We start from the raw sequence: 26,300 nt of genomic DNA on the forward strand, positions 1-26,300 counted from the left end.
AAGAGTGCCTTTTCTATAATATTTCAGGTTCCTCTCTAGGACTTCACCCTACCAGAAGGATAATCCCATGGGAATCCACAAAATTGAGTGGCAAAAGCAGGTATGATAGGCATGCTGTTCTCAGTCCTCTGTCATATACTCAAGAAGAGAGTCCATGACACATTTCCTGATTAGCCACTTCCATTTCATGTCTAAAAATTCAGTCATAATCATCAGCCACTGCTCTGTATCAATTTGTCTTGTGTCAGAAACAGAATGCACCACAGTCTGTTTTTGTCCATGAGTCCTCTTCATTGTGAAGACAGCCAGAAACAAAACTCAGGTTTATGTTAGGAGTGTGGATGGATCAGCGTGGCGAAATGTAACACAACTAAAAGTGTAAAACTCTTGTACAGCCTAAAGAGGTTCATTTCATGAATAACACCAAAGAATGAGCATTAGCTGTAGGTATTTAGGTAAAACCTATCTATGTAGATTTTAGCAGGTTCTGTATTTCATCTTGATACACACTCTGAACATTCTTCCCAAATTGTCAAGTATGGTCTAGAGAAGGTCAACATTTCCTCTCCTAAGAACTCTTGGCAAAAATAGTGAGTTATTAATATAATTTCTGTAATCTCCAGCATGCCTCTAAATTCTCATCATTACTTTAAGAATAAATTTTTCTTTATGCAAGTTCTAGTTCTATATACTAAACTTGCTATCAAGTTCCTTCTTTTGTCTTTCTTAGTTGATAAATAAATGTGCTCAGAAAACTCTTGAGACTAGATGAATCCTGCCCACTTCCAAAGAACATTTATTTTTTTCCTTCTTGACCATTTTCTTATTTTTTTCACTATTCTGCCCAGTTTTGCCAATAGCTCACCTTGGGTTATCACTTTTTCTTAAGCCTTTTGAAGTTTGATTTTCTGATATAAAAAAAATCTATGCATAAAATGTTTTTGTGGGAATTAATGAAAGAATGTAAAGTACTGAGCCAAGAACATAAGACATGACAGCTCATAATGAATGTTAATTCCCTTTTTATCTTCCTGGAAAATCACAGTAAACAATGTGATCACCTCTTAAAATGTATTTTCAATTTTTATTAGCTGGAACTCTTTCTAATTGTCATTGTTATAAAAATAGAAACTGAAGAATACTTGAGTTAAACTCTGAAATAAGAAAGCTTACTATTATTTTAGTTTCCGGGACATCAGTAAAATTGATAATATATTTCACAAGAGAAAAATCTGAAATTCTCAGATAGGCATTAAAATAGGAAGGTTAGAAAAGTACCAGTCGTGTGAAATGCCAGAGAATGGAAGTCCCCAGGGATAGTGCTACACAAATTCTATGTCCCAAACTAGATTATAAAATGAAGGAAAAAACATGCAATTCAGCTGAAGAGGCTAATCAAAGACATTTTGTCTTTTCAAAGACAAAAAAAAATGCTTCTACAAAGTATTATTTCCAAGATCAAATCAATTTATGTGATCCAAAATATCTTAATTAAAATATGGTGAGACTTGTCAATTCAGACTGTTAGTAGAGATCCATAATTAAGTACTTGAAGGTCTTCACCTAGTAATAATAGGATATATAATACTAAGAGTTGAAAGGTTAAACTTAATATTTAAATTGACCCTTCTGAAAGCTGTTTGGATAGTGACACAAGAAATGTTGGTGTCCCTTCAGGGATTCCTTTGTACCCACAATTCTTTGAAAAGAAATTAATTGATAGAATTTCATGCAGTAAGTGGCAGTTTTATGTTTTAAAAACTTCAGGCAAGTTTTCTACCTCATGCATTTTGTTGTTGTTGTTTTGTTTTTTTGAGATGCTGGGGATCAAACCCAGGGCCTGCCTGGCACATACCAGGCAAAGTGCTCTACTGCTGAGCTACATCCCAGGTCCTATCTCATGAGTTTTGTATTTCATCATTTTGAATGGAAAGATACTTTTTAATTACTAGGAAGGTAGGCATGAAGGTGCACACCTATATCCCACAGGAAAACTTGTATGTGAGTATTCATAGCAGTACAATTCAGTATAGCCCCAAAGCATAAGCACCCCAAATAACTATCAACTGATAAATGTATTAACAAAATCTGGTATATTTAATACAATAGCATATTATTAAGAAATAATAAGAAATGAAATATTAATGCCTACTACAAAAAGCTTTAAAAACATTACAGTAAGATAAAGGAGCCAGAATTCATAGTGAAAATAATAATTTTTGCATCTGGGTTTACTGCTTTGTATATAAAAAGTGATCAAATTGTTTTTTTTTAATTTTTTTTATTGTTGGTTGTTCAAAACATTACATAGTTCTTGACATATCATATTTCACACTTTGATTCAAGTGGGTTATGAACTCCCATTTTTACCCCATATACAGATTGCAGAATCACATCAGTTACACATCCATTGATTCACATATTGCCATACTAGTGTCTGTTGTGTTCTGCTGCCTTTCCTATCCTCTACTATCCCCCCTCCCCTCCCCTCTTCTCTCTCTACCCCCTCTACTGTCATTCATTTCTCCCCCTTGCATTATTTTTCCCTTTCCCCTCACTTCCTCTTGTATGTACTTTGATCAAATTGTTTTTAAAGCTATAATGTAAATTGTATAGTTTATATTGATTAATAGTCACTGAATGAAAGAACATAATAACTCTAGAAAAATAGAGACCAGCTGGATTATGGCAGGATAAAGCTAAAGAAGAGAAAACTACAAGGTCTACTTCCCAAAAAACTCTAAAAGAGAATAAATACCAAATGGCTGTGAAATATTTCATTTGTTAGGGGGGAGAGTAGCTTTTTAAAATTGTTCTGTAACACCAAAAATGCAAATGTTCAACTTAACATTGTACTTACTCATTTTTTACCCCTAACTTCTCTTCTCTACTAGTTGGCATAATAGAAATTTGCCTGTTTCTGCTAATAAGTTAGTAAAAATATGGACTATCTGGTTTGTATGTTGAATTACATCCCAAACACAAAAGCTATCAGTCATTTTGAGTAACAGTTAAAAGCATAACTCAAGGAATTTGGAAGCTAAAACTTAAATGCAAAATCACTGGCAGCCTAGGTTTCTAAACAGTTTTTTGAAACATCCTTCCCTTGCTTATTTGAATTTTTCACTTGAGAAACAAATAAGCTTTTTCTTTAAAATACTTATTTGGGAGTGTGTGTGTGTGTGTGTGTAATCTTATCATATGATCAAATATTCAAAATAGAAAAAAATATTATCTCAAAATGGAAAAGTAAATCCATGTAAAACAATTACAGTAGTGACCTGTGACAAAATTATGAATATATTAATGTATTTTCAAAAGTTGGCTGCACATATCACTTTTATCTGTAATATATATCACATTTATATTTCTTCAAATCTAGCATAATCCCCATAGACACATTAGAAACTTACAAGCACATTTTGAAATTTTAAATAATCAAATGAATAAATGATGAGTATAAGTCTCTTAAAATACAATAGTCTAACATTATAAAAATAGCTAACATTTGTTTGATGCAATTGCTTTCTATAAAATCATCTACATAAATTCTCATTTAATCCTCCCAGTAATGTTATGAGGTGTGTACTATTATTATGTCATTGTACAGATGGGTATATTAAAGCTTAAGCAAACTATCACATTTGTCCAATGTATCTCAATTAGTAAGTAGATAAGCCAAAATTCAACCCAAACAATTTTACTTTTATTTACTCTGAAATGAATACATACATCTTATGCCTATATTGCTATACAGTGATAAGCAACATTATTCAACTAACAGTAGAATATTTTATATTAATACTTTCTGTCTTGATCATTTCTAGGAAAGCACTAAGAGCTCTTAAATTTCATGATGACATACAGAACCATTTTATATGTCTTTTTAAACACCCAAAGGTTTGGATGCCATGTAGAAATCTGTTTTGGATTTGAGGATGAAATCCAAGTTTTAGTGTTTTCAGTGTTATTTTAAGCACTTAGCTGGGGCTTTGACTCCTTCTGGCTCATATTTTATAACAGAGAACAGCAATGACTTAGAGATTTCTAGATCTCATGAACTCATGAATTTCATTAAATATTTAAAATTAGAGCTTACTCTTAATCAGCAATCAATGCTTGCACATTTAGTGGTCAGCCCTCAGGTTACAATTCACTCAAAATCATTTTGTTCCCTAAGAAAATCTATTATGATCTAATATAGTGTCACTCTCGTCATGTCCAGAAAAAACATTCCCCACACAATTGGATCAATAACTGCTGTAGAATGTCTAGACTAAATTAATTGGGTTGGTGCCTGTTAGGTTTTAGCCATTTAATCAGGAGTCTCAAACTGGCTCCAAAAAATCGATGCTGTCTCCTGTCCACTTCTAGCATGATAGTGTGTCAGAAGTATTCTCTAGCATAGCCCAAGTTGAGATTCAGCTTTTATTTAAGTAATAGTACACTTCATGATAGAATTAAGATAAATGGATCCAAAAGAGCATTCGAAATTTATCAATGGATTCATTTAACAAAACCAGCAAAATTGCCTGAGTTTTAGGATAACTAACATTCATGCTTTATCTGCTCCCTTGGTGTTATGGTATCTATAATTAAGGCCTCAGTCATTTGTCATCACTATTAATAATAAAAGATGACCACACAGAAACTTTCATGAATTTAGTGTAACTTTGTTTTAAAACCTTTCTAAAAATCACTATTCCAAAGTCCTAGGAGTATGCAGTAATAGGGAGGATTTTTTTTTTTAGTCTTCTGCGTGGTATAATTTCTAAATTTTTTCTCTAAAAGTAAATAAGACTTTATTATAAAATTAAAAAATCAAAATAAAAATATTACCTCAAAATGGAAAAATACAACCATATAGAATGTTTACAGTAGTGGCCTGTGAGTCACAGAATTATGGATATATTAATGTATTTTCATAAGTTGACTACATACATCACTTTTCTGTGTGTATGTGTTTTTCAGAAACAAAAATCGCCTTTTGTTTTTAAATCTGTTGTGAATAAAATACATTTCTATATAAGTGCAAACACTTGTAGCCAATGATTTCTGGAGAAAGTTTTATTCATGATAAACTAGTTATGGGATTTTATTTCAATTTTCTTTAAAAAAATCACAGGATACTAAGAATATAATGTTTGATTTATTTTAAATATGAAATAGCTATATTTTGAGAAAAGCTGCTAATATATTGCCAGGGAACCTTGGTTAAACACTTGAAAGTCATTGTTTACAATCAGATACTGTCCCTATAGAGGAGAACCTAGAGGCATTTTTGTCTTGGCTCAAAAAAGAAAATAAGAAAAGTGGAGGTGAAACTTTCTAGGTCCTCACACTTGCACAGGTTGTTGAATATTTGGAAGGCAAGGTTCAATGTGAATAAAAACATAAAAATAAGCTAGGTGCGGTGGTGCACGCCTATAATCAGCATGGGAGGCTGAGTCAGGAGGATCACAACAAGTTCAAAGCCAATCTCAACAAAAGCAAGGCCCTAAGCAACTCAGTGAGAACCTGTCTCTCAATAAAATATAAAATAGGGCTGGGGATGTGGTTCAGTGGTTGAGTGCCCCTGAATTCAATCTCTGGTACAAAAAATATCAATAATAAATTCAAGTGATTAAGTCTGTAATACACTAAATCAGATATATACATATTTATGCATAAATATAGTTATATACATATTTTTCTTGGAGAGATGAAAATTGAAGGTATGAATGGAAGAAAAACCTAATTGAGAAAACTATATTCATTAACTCAGGTTTTAAACTAGGAAACATTTATCCTAATTATTTTCAAGATTAACATAGTTGTGCAGCTTGTCTGGAAATAGCTTCCCAATGCCTACAAGGGAATGCAGTAACTGCTCTGCATACAGATCCTATCTATTATGGCCCCACTGATTTCTCTAATGACATTTCTTGCCATTTTGCCACCCTTTCATTATGGAACACTCTATCAATAGATATCTATTATACAACTCCATATCTTCCCCCAGCTCTGAATTCCTTTTCCCAATTTATCCACCTGGAAAACCTCCACCAATCTCCAACACCCCAGGTAGGAGTCATCTTTTACCTTGTGCACCTTTTCCCAACCCTACCAGATGAGCACCACTCATTCCCTGGTGTTAATTACATTGTGTTTTCACAGCATTTAGCATTTCCATGGTACTCTATTGTGATTATAATTTTGCTTATATATTTTCCTCAGCAGGTGAGCATTTTTCACAATAAAGATAATGATACAGTTTGATTTTCTTTATTGAGTTTAGGAGAAACTCACTGACAGTTTTCCATAAGTAAGTTAAGATCCTTATTCTGGGACAAGAGAGAAACACATTTCAGGGGTTTTATGTGCCTATTTTAGTAAATGCCTTGTAAGAGAGAAGAAAACAAAAGGAGGTTATGTTTATTGAACATTTCTAGCTGGTTAGCAATGCTTAAAAGAGTGAATTTTTTTTTTCATTTCTTTAGTAATGCTTGTTTGTTCCAATATTATTGAAGTATCCTTCATGAAAACATACAAAGGCCCAGGGCATACTTGTGTTAGAAGCACTGAAGTTGAACATAACCAAGATATACTTCTTACTAGAAGTAAGTCTAAAGAAAAGTTGAATCTCACTGGGAAGGCAAAAGGCAAAACAGAAGGAGCACTGTATCAGGAGCAAGGAACTCTGATTCTAGTCCTCATCTGCCATTCATCAGCAATAGCCCTTTGGCTGCTACACAGACAAATACAAATAGATATCATTTTTTGTCCAGCTATAACATTTTTCAAGAAGATCTAGTTTTTGGTGTTTAATTACAAGGTGTAATGAGAAAAGGGCACCTTGTTCTTTATCATACAATACTCAGAATAAGATTGTGAGTTATTATCCTGAACACAAGATATCCAGATATTATTTTTACCAAAATCATTTTACCAAACTCAGTGAAAGGGATCAAGTTAATGTGGAAAAATATAGAACATGGGGAATCAGAGTGGAGACGGATATGGAGGAGCTCACCAAACAAAATAGAAATATGATAAGATTTCGTGTCCGATCCCATGGACTCTCATTCTGGCATGGTGTGAGGTGGACTGAGTTGTTAACATGAATGGGTACGATTTTAGGTAACATCACAGGCACTACTTTGCCTCTGATCTCTATGTGATCTTGATCATGTCACTTCATAAGCTCTAAGCCACAATGTGTTGATCTGTTAAAATAATCCTGGTATTCCTCACAGGTTTGCTATGTCAAGTAAAATAACAGATGCAGAAATGTGCTCTCACTGTCATAATATTAATGTGGGACCAGCTTATTAAGTTACATTCCTCTGGCCATATGAACTCAGATGTATCCAGACAAAATCACGGCCCCATCATCTTTTGCACTTTGGGTTATCTGAATCACACCTAAGCCTGGACTTCTAAGGGCAAAATGGGATTAATAACATCTACCTCAGAGCATTATTTTGAGTACTTCTTAAGAAAATGTGTGTAAATAGCCTTTGTGGACATTCAAAAATGAGTAGGAATCACAAAAAAAAGAAAACAGAATGATTTGGGTTTATAGTTGTACTTTCTTTGCTATTTTTATGAAATTCAATTAAAGGAATGAGAACCTTGTGAAATTATAATGCTTCGGGAATTTAAAATACTAAAGCAGAGTCTCGATCCAAATTCCTAATTAAGTTCTTGAACTTTAACACAAGAGGAAATAGCCTCAAGAACATACTGTCAGGGATGTTTACATAAACTAATCTACAATGACTCTTCTCTGATTTATACATCCCACAGATGTAGATGAGGGGAAATCGCAGGGTGATGCCTCAGCTCCCATCTATCAATTAATGAGCAATGATCACAGCTGAAAACCCCTGTTGCAGCTACAAAATGCAGTTTGGAGATTTTTCTTCTGCCACTGGAGACTTGAGATTTGTGGCTGAGAAAATAAGGAAATAAAAGACTGCTAAGGAACCACGAAGCAACACAGAAATGATTCCCAGAGGAGTATATTATGTGTGTTGGTTTAGTACCATATCCATATTTTATAAGTTAAGGTGGAGCGGATGCCTCTGAGAATTCTTATTGAAGATGTCTCAGCAATTACTGAAAGTCAGTCGTGTTTACAGTTTGCCTTCAAGTCTATCCTTTTAACTTATTCCCCCCAAAAAGAAAGATGTTTGGGCTACAAAGTGTATCTTCTAGTAGATGTGCATTAAATATCTCTCATGAAGTTAGTGTGCCTGAGGGACTCGGGTATTCTTTTCCAGCTTAGTAAAAAGAAAATTAACATTAGACAAGCATAATCTGCTTGTTGGCCTCAATTAGCAAGTTCATCGGCTCCACATTAAAGCAAACAATGGTGAAGAAGTGTGAAGGATGGCTAGAAAATGAAGGAATTTGAGTTGGCTTTAGTCTCCATCAGTTTCTAGTAAATCCCACTTATTCTTGGCTTTCTTAGGCCTGCAATGCTTTTTATTTTTTCCTACTTACCAGGGGCTTGGTTTCATCTTCATCTTTGAAATAATAGAGCTGATCTCCCTTGAGCACAAACCAGCGGGTATGCCAGGTCTTGACAAAGCCTCCTTGCTTCCTCAGCCACCCACACTTTCTGGTGTTTTGCAGCCCTTGGCCTTGTCGGGGGTTCTCTGTGGAGTCACTGTTCTCCTCCATGATCAAGCTGATGGACTTTCCTGTTTGAGAAACACAATGAAAGGGAAAGACTAAGGTGCTGTGCTATATTCAATTCTTTCTTAAAACAGAAAGAAAGAAGAAATAAAGAAAGAAAGGAAGGAAGGAAGGAAGGAAGGAAGGAAGGAAGGAAGGAAGGAAGGAAGGGAGGGAGGGATGGAGGGAAAAGAAAAGAAAAGAACCATGGACCAATCAACTTACTGGCCAAATTTCTGGATGAAAACCACAGACCTGACAACAACATGCCCAGAGGCATCTTGGAAAGACCTTGCTATGCTTTCCTGCCTCCTTAAATGAGTTTGGCTGCTGCATGAGGAGAACCTCTTTTTCCTGAGTAGACTTAAGAATGGGAAAGTTCTAGAGGTAATGTGTAAAGAAGCAATTTATGAAAATGACCAACAAAAACATAATTCTCAAGATGGGGGCCAGTGTGTCTGGTGCCTGCTGACGGGGCCTGCCTGTGCGGGCCTGGGATTACCTGAGCAAGCTCTAGCTCCACATGTGTTAACGTTTAAAGAGATTTTTTTTTTTTTTTTTAAAAACCTCATTGGAAGACATTTGGTTTGCATATGTGAACATTTCTCAAGATGTATCCTCTTGAGAGTTTCTCTGGCTGGTTGGAAATTAGTGCAGCCAAAGAAGTTTGGGAGAAAACAAAAAACAAAAACCCTGCCTGGTCAGTTGTCCTTCCTTTACCCGACTCTCACCCTCAGCCTTCAGGAATGAGTGGGTACCCCCGCCCATGACATAGGGAAGAATATTCTAATGTGATATGTGAAGAAGTGCAAGGCTGAATACTGCACTGTAATTAGCAAGGAAAGAAGCTAATTACGGGGAAAATATTAATCAACAGTTAGAAAGCTGAACCACCGCAGGAGGACTGGAGGAGGTGAGCTGACAGGAAGACCCAGGGATGTGTGGTTAGGAATTAAGACAGATTTTCCTGCCTCAAAGGCTTCCTCCAAATTCTTGTGAAGGTTTATTTTTAAAAAATTTATTCAGGAAGTGAGACATGCACTTTCTCTCTTAGGTCTTCTTCTTTTTTGTCCTAGTAATGGAGATTGAATCCAAGAATGCTCTACCACTGAACTATATACCCAGCCCTTTTTATTTGGAAACAAGTTCTCAGTAAGTTGCCCAGGTTGGCATCCAACTTTCAATCCTTCTGACTCAGTCTCCTGAAATGCTGGGATTACAGCTGTGGACCCCTGTGCCCAGCTCACCCTTGTGTCTCTGACAAGGATACAATGATACAGTAAACTAATAAAACAGAATATTGCTGTTTGGAAATATTCACAAACAAAACCCCTATTTTATTATTTCTGATGGATTCCAGGAGACAAGCTACCTTTTTGACGGGTATTTATTTTTATCATTTTTTAACCAATTTGTGTGTTCACAATCTTGGTGATAAACTTCATGCATTTTGTCGTCAGCCCTTGGTTATTAATGTTTTTTCCTTGAAGGGGCAGGTTAAACCTTCTGATATTGGTCAAAGCGATTTTTAATGTAATCATGCCATTCCAGATTCAGCGATGAGGCAGAACTTTGGTTTAATTACTTTTTATTTTGATAATTTCACCCATCTTCTCAGTAGCTTTGCCTCCTCCTTTGGCACACATTCCAATCTATCTCCTTCCTTGCTTTCAAAATCGTCTGTTCTCTGAACTCCTTTTAAACTTCAAGTAGGACACTGGACTGTTATCTGTCTTATTGATATCTACTTTTATCCTTTTTTATACTGAAATGCTCTTCTAATTAACACCCCCCTATTTCTACAAAATATCATGAAATTCTCTGCTATATGGGGCATTCCCATGGCAGTAATCACTGACTGCAGGAAACAGCCTCTCCTCCTGTGTGTGCTGGTATGTCTGCAGATTGAATCATGCCTGATGTTTTAAGTTTGTTATGCCCTTAGGGCAAGAACTTTCATCTCTTTTCTTTCACAGTACTTGACCTAGTATAAAGAGCCAAGAAAACTCTGCTTTTTAAATGAACAATAAATGGTGTAATATAATTTAGATAATAAGCTTGCTTATTTAGACCACCCTAAATAATCTTCATTTTTCTTCTCCTGGTATTTAAATTATTCAAATCTGTACAATGAATTTCCTCACTACTTATTCTTGACCAAACATCATTATTTATAAAATTAAATAGGACCATAAAACAAATATTTTAATATACACACACATACACACACCCGCACATGTTTATACACGTACATCTAGTATGCATTACAGAAAAACAAACTTTTGGGGGCCTCTTTTTTTTCCCTTTCCTCTCAATTTCATGCTTTATATTAGGTTTAAAAAGTTCACTCAAAAATAATTCAAAGTAATTAGCAACTTACTATCAATCATATAGAAACACAAATGGCCAATTTCCCTTTTGTCTACTATTAATGCCATAGTGAAGAAAATGTGTGTACATTAGAATATGGTTTATGATTTTGCATGTTTCTTTTATTAATAAATCTGGCTGGAGACAATAAAGCATTACTCACTGAAATCCTGGCTAAGCTACTTGTATTTTCATGACTTTATAATACATCAGAAAGTATTTTAATAATGCTAATTATAATGATTCATTAAAACAAATGAAAATAGATTCATCACATCCCTAAAGAAAAATAATGCCACAACTAGCTCTGGATGAATAAATTTAACTTTTACAAAAATAACCATGATTTTTATAGAGGATTCATGATATTTCTGGAGAAATTAAATGGTTCAAATTCTACCCTTCATCTTTAAAATAAGGATAATGAACTAGATCGCTTATAACTTCATGGTCTCTTCTAGCACTCTGAAATCTATCATCTCTGAAATCCCACAACTGTAGGAACACCATGTATCCCCCATATTTGTCTGGTGTATGGTGAATTTCAATCTATGTTTGATGAAATAATCAATTTTACAATAGGTATAATGCCAGTCTGAAAGCAAACACGATCTCCTTCTGAAACAAGATCTACCAATCTTGATCTTAGGAAATGAGACTATGATACTGCCAGTTGCAAAAAAAAAAAAAAGAAAAAAGTGATAAGTTGAATCTTGATGTTCCCTTACCTTGAATATCACAACTATATATCCAAAATACAGTACCTCCAAAATTTCACAAATCTCTTCACTTGGCTTCATCTCCATTGCCACCCTATGGCACCATTTAATTTTTTAAGGAGACAATTCTAATATACTTTCAAGTGGTCTCTCTATTTCTGTACTTAACCACAAACACAAACATACAGGTACAAGCTCACACATATTTCCTTCTTCAAAGAGCAGCCAAAATAAGTTTTTAAAAATTCAGATGAGACAATGACTCTCTACATTTAAAATTTTTATTGCTTTCCCATTGTACTTATTTCAAAATCCAGAGTCTGAAAGGCTCTGAATCATCTGGAGCCTGTTTACTTCTCTAACCTAATTTTATACCACCTCCTTCCTGCTCCTCTACTCCCCACACACATACATGCCTAACCACACCAGACTGTTTTCGGTTCTGGAGAGACCCAAGCTTCCTTATGCTTTGATGCCTGATATTTGCTGATCTCTAGCCATAAACCACTATCTTGGGCTCTTTGAATGGTCTACCCCTTTCCATTAAAGTCTCAGCCTAAAATCTACCTTCTTCAGTAGGCCTTCATTAGTCACTCTGTGAATTAGTTCATCTCTCATTATTTTCTGTCCTGAATTGTATCCTCTGTTTTCCTCACACTTCCCTAAATTTCAAGTTCTTTACCTGTTTATTTTGTATTTTCAAATTTTTTATTTTTTGTCTATCACCCCATCAGAAGACCATAAGCTTCACAAGGTCAAGGACATGGTTTTTCACACTATAGTATCACCAGAGCTTTTAATAGTGTACTCAGTACACATCTACTCAATCAACACATGAAACTAGATAACAACCATAATAGAATTCCTAAAAGGAAATTTTTGAGGTTTCTTTCTAATATTATTAAATGCCTTAAAGAAAACTGTGTACTTTAAGAAATGTTTTTTTTTTCCCCTCTGACATAGATTTCAGTTAGCATGTTAAGTGTTCTTAAATACAATATTAAAATTATCAGACTTGGATAAACCTGAAATTGTCCTTTACAAAAAAATAATAATATTATTCAAACTTGTAGACGTTTTTAGCCTTGTTAGTAAATGTACATACTCAATTTGGTTTAGCACTAAAACAAGTACCATTTATTTACTTAAAATCTCAGAGAATGATTCAACTGAATCTATACCAGGAAAATCCTCTCACTGTAGTCAGGGCATGAAAGCTGAGTAGTAGATGAGATTACAAAACAGAATTATTTTCTTCATTACCAAATGAACATAACAGTGACAATATAATAAAGATGTAAATGAGTGGCTACTCCAAAATGAAACAAAAATGAAATTGAGGAATTAATTTGTGTGGTCATATCACTCTGTATAAAAAGCCTTAATTTGGGCTATTATAACATACCATGGCTTAGAAAGTTCCCATCATTTGATGGGCTTGTAGCTTTGAATTATTTTTAAATGGTGGAAACCGGTTCCTACATCTACTCATATGGTTCTTTTTTTTTTTTTTTTTTTTTTTTTGCAACCAGAGACTAGAAATGCAACAGCATTGCATATACAATCAAAATAAAATATATGCTCCTAACAGAATCTTCTCACCTCAAAAGGCACACACTTCATTTCAACAAAGAATATTGTTGAATATTATAGGTCAGATGAATATAAATAAAATGCCTGACACCAAAGAGTTGCAAAACATTTAAATTTATATAGATTCAACTACACATGGTCAGTAAACAGAAGATATTAAGAAAGAAAGAGGGAACTAGAGCAGAAGAGAAGAAAGAGAGCAACTGAACTAGCAAAAGCAACTACACTTCGATGACTCCAAGCCACTCAATGAATGTATGCCCCTACAGTAGTGCCAAATGGAAGAAGTGCATCTGCAGACCTCCATCAGTGTCAATTCCCTGGCATCTGGAAGAATGAACATCTCACTGTGCAAATGTAGCCTTAGAGTTTGGGTGCACATGATTTCATGCCTCATGGCTCCTCAACACCAATTACCTAAGTTGTTCAATGTAAGAACAGTAATCTGTTTTTTGCTGGGGAAGAAAACAAAAACAAGCAATATTGGTAGAATATTGTGATTTATGAGAGATTTATAGGTCTGGAGTAATTTGGATCACATCCTATAGTCACCTTCTGTGACAGAATTAGAATCCATTAGAATCAAACTTCTTTGTAAGATATGATCCCTCTGTAGGCACTGTTAAACTACAGTCAATATTCTTCTGAATCCTCTTTCTTATTAAACAAATAAACACTTTGTTTTCTAGCTGTTGCTAACATGATGGTTTTCAAACATTCTATTGGCTGTATTCCTAAATGCTAGTATATATCTTTTCTATATAGAAGGATTCACATTATGAACACAAAGAATAAGACAGCACGTGCATGCACATATATGTGTATATACATGCAGGTATATGGTAGGTGTGGGTCTACATGCATTGTATGTGTTCTCCCTAGAGAACAAAATCCTTAAAGGCAAAATATTTGCTGATATTTTTTCTCATCTTTAAAATATTAAGTGCCATGGCACTGGAAAGCATAAGTATGTCTACAGATCCTGATATTCTTTCATGAAGCAAAGAACACAAAACAACTTCACCACACAGTGTTCATTAAGCAAGCTGCTTGTGCTAGTAATACAGTCAATCTGTGAAATTAAGGGCTATTTTTATTCTTTCCTAAAACATTTCTCCAACAACTGTAATGGTACATCAAATTTAGAACATCAAATTCTTTTAGTATTCTAAATATTTAAATAATTTCAGGATAAAGTAACACTAGTAGTATTTTTCTCATCTGAGTCAGTCACCCCATGCTTGACATACAACAGCCATTCCTCTACTTCAGCTCAGCTATGGATGTTGAATGTGAATGATGAATCTACCAAACCTCTCTCCATTTTCTAACTTCATCTGAATTGCCCTGGATGCCCCCATCCTCACTTCCTAACCCTCACTATCTATAGCAGAAGTTGGTGCCCTATGTGGAACTCTTTCCTGATACTATGGACTGGATGATTTTGTCCCCACCCCCAATTTATTAGTTGAAATCCTAATCTCCAATGTAATGACATTTTGAAGTGAAGCTTTGGGGAGGAAATTAGCATTAGAAGTCATGAGGGTGGAGCCCGGATCTGATGAGATTAATGCTCTTAAAAGAAGAGACACAAGAATCTGCTTACTCTTTCTCTGTGTCTGTGCAAATAAGAGGACTTTCAAGCACACAGTGAGTTAGTGACTACCTGTACCAACCAAGAGAAGAGGCTTCAGAATGAAATGTTCCCGGCCAGAACTTTGACTTTGGACTTCAGCCTCCAGAACTGTTAAAAATTTGTTTCTAGAAGTATGGTGATTCCTCAGAAAACTTGGAATGGAATCACCTTTTGACCCAGGTATCCCACTCCTTAGTTTATACAAAGGACTTAAAATCAGCATACTATAGTGACACAGCCACATCAATATTCACAGCAGCTCAATTCACAATAGCTAAGCTATGGAACCCACATAGGTGCCCTATGTGGTATATATACACAATGGAATATTACTCAGCCAAAAAGAGGATTGAAATTATGACATTTTCTGAATGTTTTCTTTGATATAAGGAGGCTGATTCATAGTGAGATAGGGAGTGAGAACATGGGAGGAATAGACTAACTCTAGATAGGGCAGAGGGGTTGAGGGGAAGGGAGGGGGCATGGGGTTATTAAAGATGGTGGAATGTGATGATCATTATTATCCAAAGTATAGGTATGAAGACTTGAATTGGTGTGAATATACTATGTATACAAAGAAATATGAAAAATTGTGCTCTATATAGGTAATAAGAATTGTAATATATTCTGCTGTCGTATTTAAATTTAAAAAAAAACATTGCAAAAAAGAAAAAGAAATTATGGCATTTTCTAGTAAATGGATGGCACTGGAATCTATCATGCTAAGTGAAGTAAGCCAATCCCAGAAAACCAAAGGCCAAATATTCTCTCTGATATACAGATGCTGATTCACAATAGGCAGTGGGGAGGGAAGTGTGGAGGTTCACTTGGATTGGACAAGGGAAAATGGGGGAAAATGTCGGGGGATGGAAATGGGAAAAACAGTAGAATCAAACATAGCTTTCCTATGTTCATATGTGAATACACAATCAGCATAACTCCACATCATGTACAATCACAAGAATGGGAAGCTATACTCTATGTATATATGATATGTCAAAATAAATTCTACTGTCACGTATAACTAAAAAGAACAAAAAAATACAAAAAATAAGAAAATAAAATAAAGAAATAAATAAGTTTTTATTAGTTAAGCCACCCAGTCTATAGACTCCTGAGCAGAATAACCAGAAGGTGTGTATATTAACTGATCAGGACTCACAGCCTAGACTCTTTTTCTTGGACACTGACTTCACTAAAGGGGAGTCTTTTGGGAAACTCTCTGTCACCTACTTCTTCCAAAATCCTTAGCCAAGGACTAACTGGAAAAGGGGTACAAAAGGTAGTCAGGATCCTTGAATTATGAAAGACTAAATCTGTGCTACAATTTGTGCTTCAGAGTTATTCCACTAGATTAGGCCAAAGCTGGTTTACACTTAACTTTATTTCCCTGTCCTATCCTAATTCCCTCATTTCCATTCTTCTGAGAGCTTCCTAGTAAATTACTTGAACAATTCTCCCTCAAGCTCCTGAGGGTACTGGCCTTCGATAATGATTTCAAGTTGCAGGTGTCTCCCCTTTTAGTACCCTCACTTTCCTTCCTAATGGTAATAGTTCACCATTGAGCTTAATGCCACTTTTTTCTTACCAAATATGACAAGACTAACTGTTGCCTTCAAGTTTCTATCCATTTTCCAAGTCCCAATAAAGCCACCCTTAATACTCAGCTTCTCAGGTGTGGGGAAGCCAAGAATAAGTAGAGTAAATTTGTCAATATAATCTCCTAGCTTATGGAAGGATGAAAGCAAAAGTGTAGCAGGACCATGCAACAAGGCAAAACAAGTATGAATGAGAGAAATGCAAATGAACGATGAAAGTGGAGGTGGAGACAGAATAGGTGAGAGTAAGGGAAAAATATTTCCATCATGAAAGTCTATACCTCTATGTTCTGTCCTGAGTCAGATATTAAATTCTGTATGCTTTGATTTGAATTTGCTTTGATTGTGTCACTCAAAGTTTCATGTGCTAGAAACTTGGTCTCCAGTGTGGTGGTGTTAGGAGGTAGTAGAACCTTTGAGAGGTAAGTCCTAGTGGGAGATAATTAGACCATTGGGAATGTCATCTATGGAAAAAATTCACAAACGTCTCCAGAGACCTTGAAATTCCTACAAGAGCAAGTGGTTGTAAAAAAATCAAACCTGGCTCCTGAATCTCCTTGGATTGTAATGTCTTGTGCTCTCTTCTGCTCCCACCAATGTTATGTCGTTTACTACAAAGTTCTCACCTGAGGCCAAACCAATGGGGCCACCAGATCTTGGACTTTCAGCCTACATCACCATGAGCTAAATAAATCTCTTTTCTTTACAATATCTAACCTCAAGAATTTTGTTTTTAGAAAAGAAAGTCAATATAATTTGGGTATATGGTTAAAACTTGAACAAAATCATGTATCTCTCTCCCCCCCACACACTAGTGCAAGTGCACGTGTACACACACACACACTCATCATAGCTTTACACTTTAATGAATATTCTGGAAAAAAATCATACAAATACAGACTCAACACATCTCTTTCCTTTACTGATACTATTATACTTTCTCTCTGAATCCATTTTTATCACAATAATATTATACATTTTTTCCACAATAGCAGAACTCATTTTATAAAGCAAATCAGGTCATGGTACTACAATGCTTAAAGATCTCCAATGATTACTCCTTTATATAAGAGTTAAATCTGAATTATTTGTCATGGTCTAGAATACCCAGTATGATCCCTGCCTACCTTTGCCAGCATGCTACCCCTGCATTTTTTAATTCATTCAATCTATATTTCATATTGTAGACTTCAATATTTCCACATTCATTTAGTAAGAAATCAAAATGACTTAATGGGACCAACCATACAAAAAGAAACCAATCTTAAGTATTTGCTATGTTTTTGTTGTATAGGTAATGCCTCATATTTGTAGAGACAATCTGTTCCTTTTGAAAGAGGTTTTGAAGAAGGTATTTTAACATATACTTCAAAGTGTTTCCAATCACCACATCACTATCTGAAGCATAAGTGAAAAGAACAGCTATTGTAATTTCCAATGCTGATAAACTGAGTAGAACAAAATCAAATTAAAACAAAGACTTGACATTGATAGGATTAATAAAGAATTGGCAGATTTTGTCAATTGTACTGTTGCTCTTCAGGGTCATGGAAGACATCATCAGTTAATCGCCCTGGTGCTCACAGCCCTGATGCCCTCTCACTATGACACTCTAGGCAGAATCAGTCAATCACACATGGAAAGGAAAGGAAGACTTGGTTATTTCAGTTCTGTAAACAAACCAAGAACTAAAGATCTCCCTTAAATGTCAAATCAAAACTCAGGTATTCCTCAAAAGGAATGCCATTTGAAATGATAACAGAAGAGAAAGCCAATATCTTTTCATGGCAAGAACTAATCATTTCATGAAAGCTTGAAGATGGCAAATATCATTGCATGCTGTAGGGCCACAGGAAAACAAAGAAAAACTGGAAGCAAATAAAAGGAAATAGGAATTGGATATTCCTTATTCTATGTTATTTAATTTAATTTAAGATTAGACTCTTTGAAATCGTATCAGAAACCTGATTTTCTAAACATCTCATGTTTTAAGCGCTTGTATGGCCCTCTCCGCTCTCACCCAGAACAATCATTTTTGAAAAGTTGTTTCAAACAAAGGAGGGTTTCCACTCCCAAATCTGAAAAGTAATGAATTATGCTACCCAAAGGAAGAGAGAGCAGGAGAACAATAAAGAAAAGCTTTAGCACATTGTGGGGAGAATGGAGAGAAGAAAGGCAAAGTCTGTGGGATGCTGAGATGGTCATGCCCAACTGGGGAAAACCACCTCAGCTGGGTCCTCTTCTCATAAACGGCAAACGGCCTTTGTGTCTATCATTGATATAACCCCTCCATCTCTGTCCCCTGATGGTCATATTTTTAAGCTTAGATAAAAGCTTTTATGAAGCACTACTTTCAATATCTGCTACATTCAGAGAGTCCAACTAAGAAAATCAAATGTTGTCGATTACATTATCATTTCAAGCCTGTCTGTGGGACCAGATTTTATTTGACCACAGTTAAAAGAAAATACAAGTGGGTAACTTTGAGATAGTCATTTGTCTAGAATGAACTTTCAGGTTTTCTCCTTCAAATGAAAGCCCTGAGGCAATTAATGATTTCCAATAAGGACTGCTTCTTCTTTGTCAATTAATCCTGTGGGTTGAACAGCATCAGGGTTGCTTTATAAGCCCAGGAAAATTACTACTCTCCCTAAGTATATAAATCTTGTCCTAATCACTGAACCACAGTTACTCTCCCAGTTGTTTATTATATTGAGGTACTGACAATACAACTTTTTCATTAGAATTTGAAGATGGTAGGGAGATGATGTCAAAGTGGGGAAAAAAAAGAATCTGACTGCTGTTCTACTTTATTCAGCATTATTCACATTATGGTGGACTTTGATGAGTTAAACTGTGGCCTTTGCTGAGATCCCCTTATTGAACATAGTTTTAGTGCTTTAAAATAATTAATTCACACTTTAGCTTTAGGTGACAAAAAAATTGCCTTTACACATGAATACAATTAATGAACAGAGTTCAGTGAAAATCCTATATATTAAAAACAACATTTTAAAAAATTAGGTAGTTTGGTGGCACATGTATTATTTGTGATGTCCAGAGCTTTGGGACATCACAAATGTCCCCTTCTCCCGCATGCCATATTGTTATAGATGGTACCACTATACCACTGCTGTAGTAATAGACCTGGACTTGATTATTCACATGACCTGAGCTCAACAGTAGAAGTGACTGGCCCAGGGAATGAGCATGTGACTTAAGAAGGGCCCTGTAACCCTTCCCTTTTGATGGTTATAGAAAGATGGGGGAAGATATACATCAAGATTGACAGCATACATCTTCCCTGCCCTACAGAGCAAAGCTGTCTACAGACTGAAGCAGTGTAGACAGAGGCAGGTATGGGAGAAGAATAGAGAGAGCCTTGGAATATGGATCCAAGTTCTGGCCCCTGAAGTTCTGATCCCTGTGTAACTTTCTTGGATCTTCTAAGATACATGTTATTCTTCTCAGAAAAGTGAATAAATAAATCTTCTTTTGCTCAACCAAGTTTGAGTTGGTTTCAATAATGTGTTATGCAAAATATTCTTTTATTGTGAAAAAAAAACACTGAAAATATTTCTGAAATTTTTCCTTCAAAATGATAAAAAAAAATATATGTTTAAAACACACAGAGTTTTCCTTACCTTGTATCACACACAAAAATTAATTTAAGAGAGATCTAAAACCTAAATTTGAAAATTAAACCTCTTATAAGAAAACACAGAGGAATAAATTCATAATCTGGGAAAGTAAATGTTTTTAGAAAGGATAAGCAAAGTAATAACATGAAAATTATAATAAATACTTTGTTAAAAGTTCCTTCTCTTTGAAAGACATCATTAAGAAAATGATTAGGCAAGTCAGAGACTGTCAGAAAACACTTATAAAGCAAATCTGCAGGGGCTGGAGTTGTGGCTCAGTGGTAAGAGAACTTGCCTAGCATGTGTGAGACCCTGGGTCCAATTCCCAGAACCATATATAAATAAATGAATAAAATAGAGGTCCATCAACATATAAAAAAAATTTTAAAAACCATATCTACAAAAGATTTATATGAATAAGATACAAAGAACTCCTACAACTCAAGAAAATAAAAGACAAAAATCTCAATTTGGAAAATAGGAAGATTTGAATAGGTACTTCAGAATAGGAGGTATACAAAAGTCCAATGATCTCATGGTAAAAGTCCCAACATCATTAGATATCAAATAAATGCATATTGAAACCACTTTGAGATGCTATTTCACACACATTTGAATGGCTATAGTTAAAAATACTCACAACACAAAATGTTGGTGATAATATGGAACAACTAGAATTTTTATACATTCTGGCAGAAGTATACATGGTACAATCACTTTGATAAAATTTTTAGCAATTTTGTATAAAGTTAAATATGTTCCTACTTATGACTTAGTAATTCTTAGATGCTTAAGAAAAATGGAATCCATAAGCTCACAAGAAAATTTGTATGGAAATGTTGATATTACTTGGTTTTATTTATTTATATTAGCTTCAAACAGAAAAAAATGAAACCCACTGAAATGTGTATTTAAAGCATGATCCCCAGTGCAGCAAAGTTCAGAGGTGGGGTGTTTAAGCAATGATCGAATAATGAGGACTGTGACATCATAAGTGGATTAATCCATTTGATAAATTGGTAGCTGGAAAGGCTACTTGGATGTGGGATCTAGTAGTAGGGAGTAGGTTACTGGAGGAATGCCTCCAGAGGGTTTTGTTTGTCTCTGGCCCTTCTCTCTCTTTCTCCTTCCATTCTGCCATGAGTGGAGCAGCTTCCCTCTACCACACCCTTCTGCCATGATATTCTGTCTCACCTCAGAGCCATGGAGCCAGCTAACTGTAGACAAAAACCTTTGAAACAATGAGCCAAAATAAATGTTTCCATTTCTAAGTTAGTTTTGTCAAGTATTTGGGACACAGTGAAGAAAAGCTGACTAATACATCTATCAACAGTTAAATAGACAAATTATGGTCTAAGTAGGCAGTGGACTACTCCCCAGCAATTAAAAAGAAACTACATATCTATATGTATCAGTATATATATATATATATATATATATATATATATATATATACACTTTATTATTTGTTCTTTTTAGATATACATGACAGTAGAATGTATTTTGGCAAATTATATATACATGGAATATAACTTATTCTAATTAGGATCTTCTTCTTGTACATGACTCAGAGTTACCCTGGTCATGTGTGCAAATGCAAGGATAGGAAAGTTATGTCCAATTAATTCTACTGCCCTTCCTTTTCCCCTCGCCCTTCCTTCCCTTTCATTCCCCTCTGTCTAATCCAATGGACTTCTATTCTTCCCCTCCCCTGACATTCCCTTGTTGTGGGTTAGCATCCACATATCAGAGAGAACATACGGCTCTTCATTTTCTGGGATTTACTTATTTCACTTAGCAGAATGTTTCTCTGTGTGTGTGTGTGTGTGTGTGTGTGTGTGTATTTGATAGTTATAAAATGTGTAAGTCAAATTAATAGACCATTGAGGGATATATATATATATATATNACAGCTAAATAAATAAATAAATAAATAAGAGAGAGAGAGAGAGAGAGAGAGAGAGAGACATTGATGAATATCATATAAAGAGTAAAAGAAACCAGATTCAAAACATCCACTAACCGATTCCATTCACATGAAGTCTAGAATAGGCAAAACTAGTCTACAGTGATAGGAATGAAGAAGTGGCTGCTTTTGAGGGTGGATATTGACTGTAAAAAGGGGCACAAGGAAAATTTTCTTTGATGATGGAAATGTCTTCTATCTTGATGAGATATGAGTTACATATTGTAGAGGCACTTGTCTAAACTCATGAACTATACACTTGATATCTGTGTTTCTTTAGTCAAATGTTCAAAAGCCCCATCTAAAATATTGAACTCTAATTAGTAGGTTTACTCTTTGCTGTGGTATGGGTTAGCAATGTACGATGCCATTCTACATAAGAGACTTGATCATCCACAGATTTTGGTATCCATGGGGGATTCTGGAATAAATCCCTCATGGATATTGAGGGATGACTGCAAATGCTGTCTGTGTATGTGTGTGTGCATACTCATTTAATGTTCACAATAACTCCATGAAGTATATGCCATTATTGTTAGCACTTTACAGATGGAGAAAGTAGGTACAGTCCTACTACAAATAAGTGGTTGTTCCAAGCAAAAAAAAAAAAAATATATATATATATATATATATATATATATACACAAAATGAACTCTTGTGTAGAATAGTCTAGTGCATTCAAAGGATCTATAAGAAAAGGTAAACATAGTTATCAACTATTTATTCTTTAGGACAAAATCTGATATCAGGATTTTCATCTATCTATATGTATATGCATGCATATTATAGATAAATAGATATAGAGATACACACACATACACATCCATGTTATACATAGCCTCATGTTCTCAATGTATCACTGATGTTTGCTTATTTATTTATTTTCATATATTTCATTTTGAGTTTTTACTTTTAACATTCTTAGACTCAGAAGATCCTTCCGTATGAAACTTTTGCCTTATTGACTTTTCTCTGTTCCCTTCAGCAGCTTGGAAACAGGTCAAGGAGTTCAGAGCTGGCTTTTGACTGTTCTTTGCAGAAGCCAGCAAACAAAGCATAGCCAAGCTGCAGCACACTTGATATTCTCAATTCAGTGGGGGGAGGGGAGAATAAGGCTCATGTGCTTGGTCTTTATGAAGAGAAAATCCTCAGTGAAAGTGACAAATTCATGTTTGCCTTATAAACAAAGAAACTATAGAGCACTGTGTCATTTTCGTTGGGAAAGTAGAAAGATATAAGTCCTAAGAATTACATTATACTATGACTAATGTGTGTTCACTCGCTCTAGATGTCAATATCTGTAGTCACCTGTTAAGCTCAGGTAGGCCTCCCGTAGATGCTAGGAAATTACTCATGTAAACCCCAAGCTCAACTTTCTTGGACTGAGGAAAAATAAAATGCTGAATAAAAGCAAAGGTGTTTTTAAATGGCAATAGAATTGTCTGAGAAAGATGAAAGATGGGGAGCTATGACAATAACAATTAGAATCCAGCATATTTTAATCTGTCTGAGAAGTTGCCTTGTTAAAATAATAATCATACACACAGGTAGTTTCTCATACATTCCAAATGCATCTGACAAAAACCCTTTAAAAGTAGAGCTGAGAACTCCACTCAAGAGAGAATCCACGAGGCTAAATTGGCTTGCTAAAGGCATAAGCCTAACAAGTATCTGAGAAGGGATGCAAAAGCACATCTTTTGACTCTTGATTCTAAAGTTTTTTTTTTTTTTCTTATAGAACTACACTGCTTCATGGTTAAGCCTTGTATAGACCACTGCCTTACACTTTCTAGGATTAAAAAAAGAAAGAAAGAAAAAACCAAAGGAATGAATAAAGAAACAACAGAGCAAAGAGCAAGCACTTTATATATCAAAATTTAAATTGTTATAAAATGTGTAAGTCAAATTAATAGACCATTGAGGGAATACTCTAACTGGTCTATTAATTCGACTTACACATTTTACAACAATTTAAATAAGTATATAAGTAAGCACTTTAAGTGAATATTGTAATAGTACTTACTTTCCATAGAGTTGCTTTAGGATTTCAACAATATAAATATTACATGGAGGTATTAAATGAAGGGCCATTTGCAAAAGTTCAACTACCAGCCCAACTTAAATTACAACCTTAGAGTAAAACAAAAAATGAAACATTTTAAGGAATGTTTAAAAAAATTCTGTTTGCCAGTCTGGGGTTATGAAATGTAACACTCAGATGAATCAACTGTAAAGTATGGTAATGTTTTCTAATACAACATAGCAATTTCTGCTTAGTTTAAAAAATAATCATACCTTCAAACTTAGAATAAACACAATTAAGATTTGCTTTGAGGTTCAGAAAACTCTTGGAATCTTGTAATATTATAAAATCAGTTTTTAGTTGTTTCATCATTAACAGGATGCTAAATAACCCACATTCAATTTCCCAGCTATGCCAACAGTTGATGATATTCTTCCTGTGCCCACAACCAACAGATTCCTTTATTCCGTCCTCACCATTCCTTCCACCTGACCACCATTTTTCTCCTCTCACTGTTACCTGTTTCCTTTATACCAAAATGATGACTTCATTCCCTTCACCCAGTTTCAAAGTTTCAAAAGACACACTTCTCAGTGCTAATGCCAGAATAGTTATTCTCAAATATTAATTTAATGTAGTGCAACTGCATATTACATGACGTTCAAACTTAGCCTCATTTCAAGGTGGCCAAAGTAGCCTCCCAATGTCTTATGATCCATGACTCCCGCCACATGAAGCAGTCACCCAAATTTATCCCCTCAATTCAACTTTAACCTGCAGAGCTCATTCTTACTTCATCCTTCTTGGAACCTACAACAACTAAATCATTATCCACATCATCAGCATCAGCATCAAGGGTAAGCAGTTAAATATGCTGATCACAGCATCAAGATGTTCATCTTATAGGCAAGAGTTCTGTCTTGCTGATTCCTGAGAAAAAAATTAGCCAAATAATATTCTTGGTAGATGTGCAGAAAGGTTGGTAACACTAAATTATTAAAGATATTTAAATTGGCCTCTGAGTATTCTTTCTTGTCCTCTGTTGTTTGAAAACCATTACATTAGATTTTAAAATTTTTATTGGTGTTTATTTATAAATGCCAATATGTGAGCATGTCAAGGAGTTATCACAAATTTGTACTCTTTAGAAGAAATTCTCCTAAACACCAAATTGTTTTGATGCATATTAATTTTAAAAATATGGTGAGTTGAATAACACACGAAAATTCGTGATAGTCATAGTAACATTATTTTCCATATCATAAGCTTAAATAAATGACTCCTTTTGGAACACAGTATATTTTGAATCTTCACAATGAAAAGAGTAGAAAAATATTTCAAACTTAAAAGTAGCAAAGATTTTTTTTTCTATTTTCTTTTCACTGAATCAACTTAAATTTAGTGAAACTGTCTAGTGTCTGTTGGGTGGCAATCAACTAGCAAAGCCTAAAGAGCAAAAGTTACAAATTAAGTTTGCATTTAACAATAATAGAATTTCAAACACTTTCTTCTCATTATATGTTTTAGTATGATTCTTTCTGATTTATTTTATAGATCATGGCTCTTTATTTTATCAAACAATATTTCCATGTTAACTAAGATAATAAGTTTATTTATATTAAAATTATTTTAAATAAGTACCATGGTAGATTTAAATAAGACTATAAAATGGTTTTGTAGGAGTACAATTAAATTGTGAGTTAATTTTTTTTTACTTTTTCTTACATTTTATTATGTTTTCTGCTATTTTTCTAGTGAAGACTTGGAAAGAAGAAAAAAAATTCTTATATTTGTAAAATGGAACATACAGGAAAACATTTTATCTTCATTCTTAACAAAAATACTGTTGTGTGGATATAGCACTGCTATATAGATAAAATAAATGTCTCTGCTTCAGATCTTTCAGATTGTGCCAAGTTCTATATTCAGGGACTCATTTTGTAAGTAAACCCATATTTTAAAATAATAATATTTTATTATATATTTACCACTTATATATCCCAATGACTATTGGGATATATAAATTATTGGGATATATTATTCACAAATTCAATGATCATACAGGTTAAATATCATTAGCTGTAATGTGGGA

General features: G+C 34.6%; 1 protein-coding gene across 2 annotated transcripts in view; it reads right to left on the reverse strand.

The window, feature by feature from the left end:
* Arhgap24 (Rho GTPase activating protein 24) overlaps positions 1 to 26,300 on the reverse strand; it is a 486,377-nt gene that overhangs the window by 397,879 nt on the left and 62,198 nt on the right. For both annotated transcript variants that reach the window (XM_048784717.1, XM_048784718.1), the window contains exon 2: positions 8,488 to 8,687. In XM_048784717.1, coding sequence (XP_048640674.1) covers positions 8,488 to 8,667 — 180 coding nt within the window. In that variant the 5' untranslated portion in view covers positions 8,668 to 8,687. The remainder of the gene's footprint in view (positions 1 to 8,487; positions 8,688 to 26,300) is intronic.

Source organism: Marmota marmota, unplaced genomic scaffold, assembly GCF_001458135.2.
Source record: "Marmota marmota marmota unplaced genomic scaffold, marMar, whole genome shotgun sequence".
Classification (NCBI taxonomy): Eukaryota; Metazoa; Chordata; class Mammalia; order Rodentia; family Sciuridae; genus Marmota; species Marmota marmota.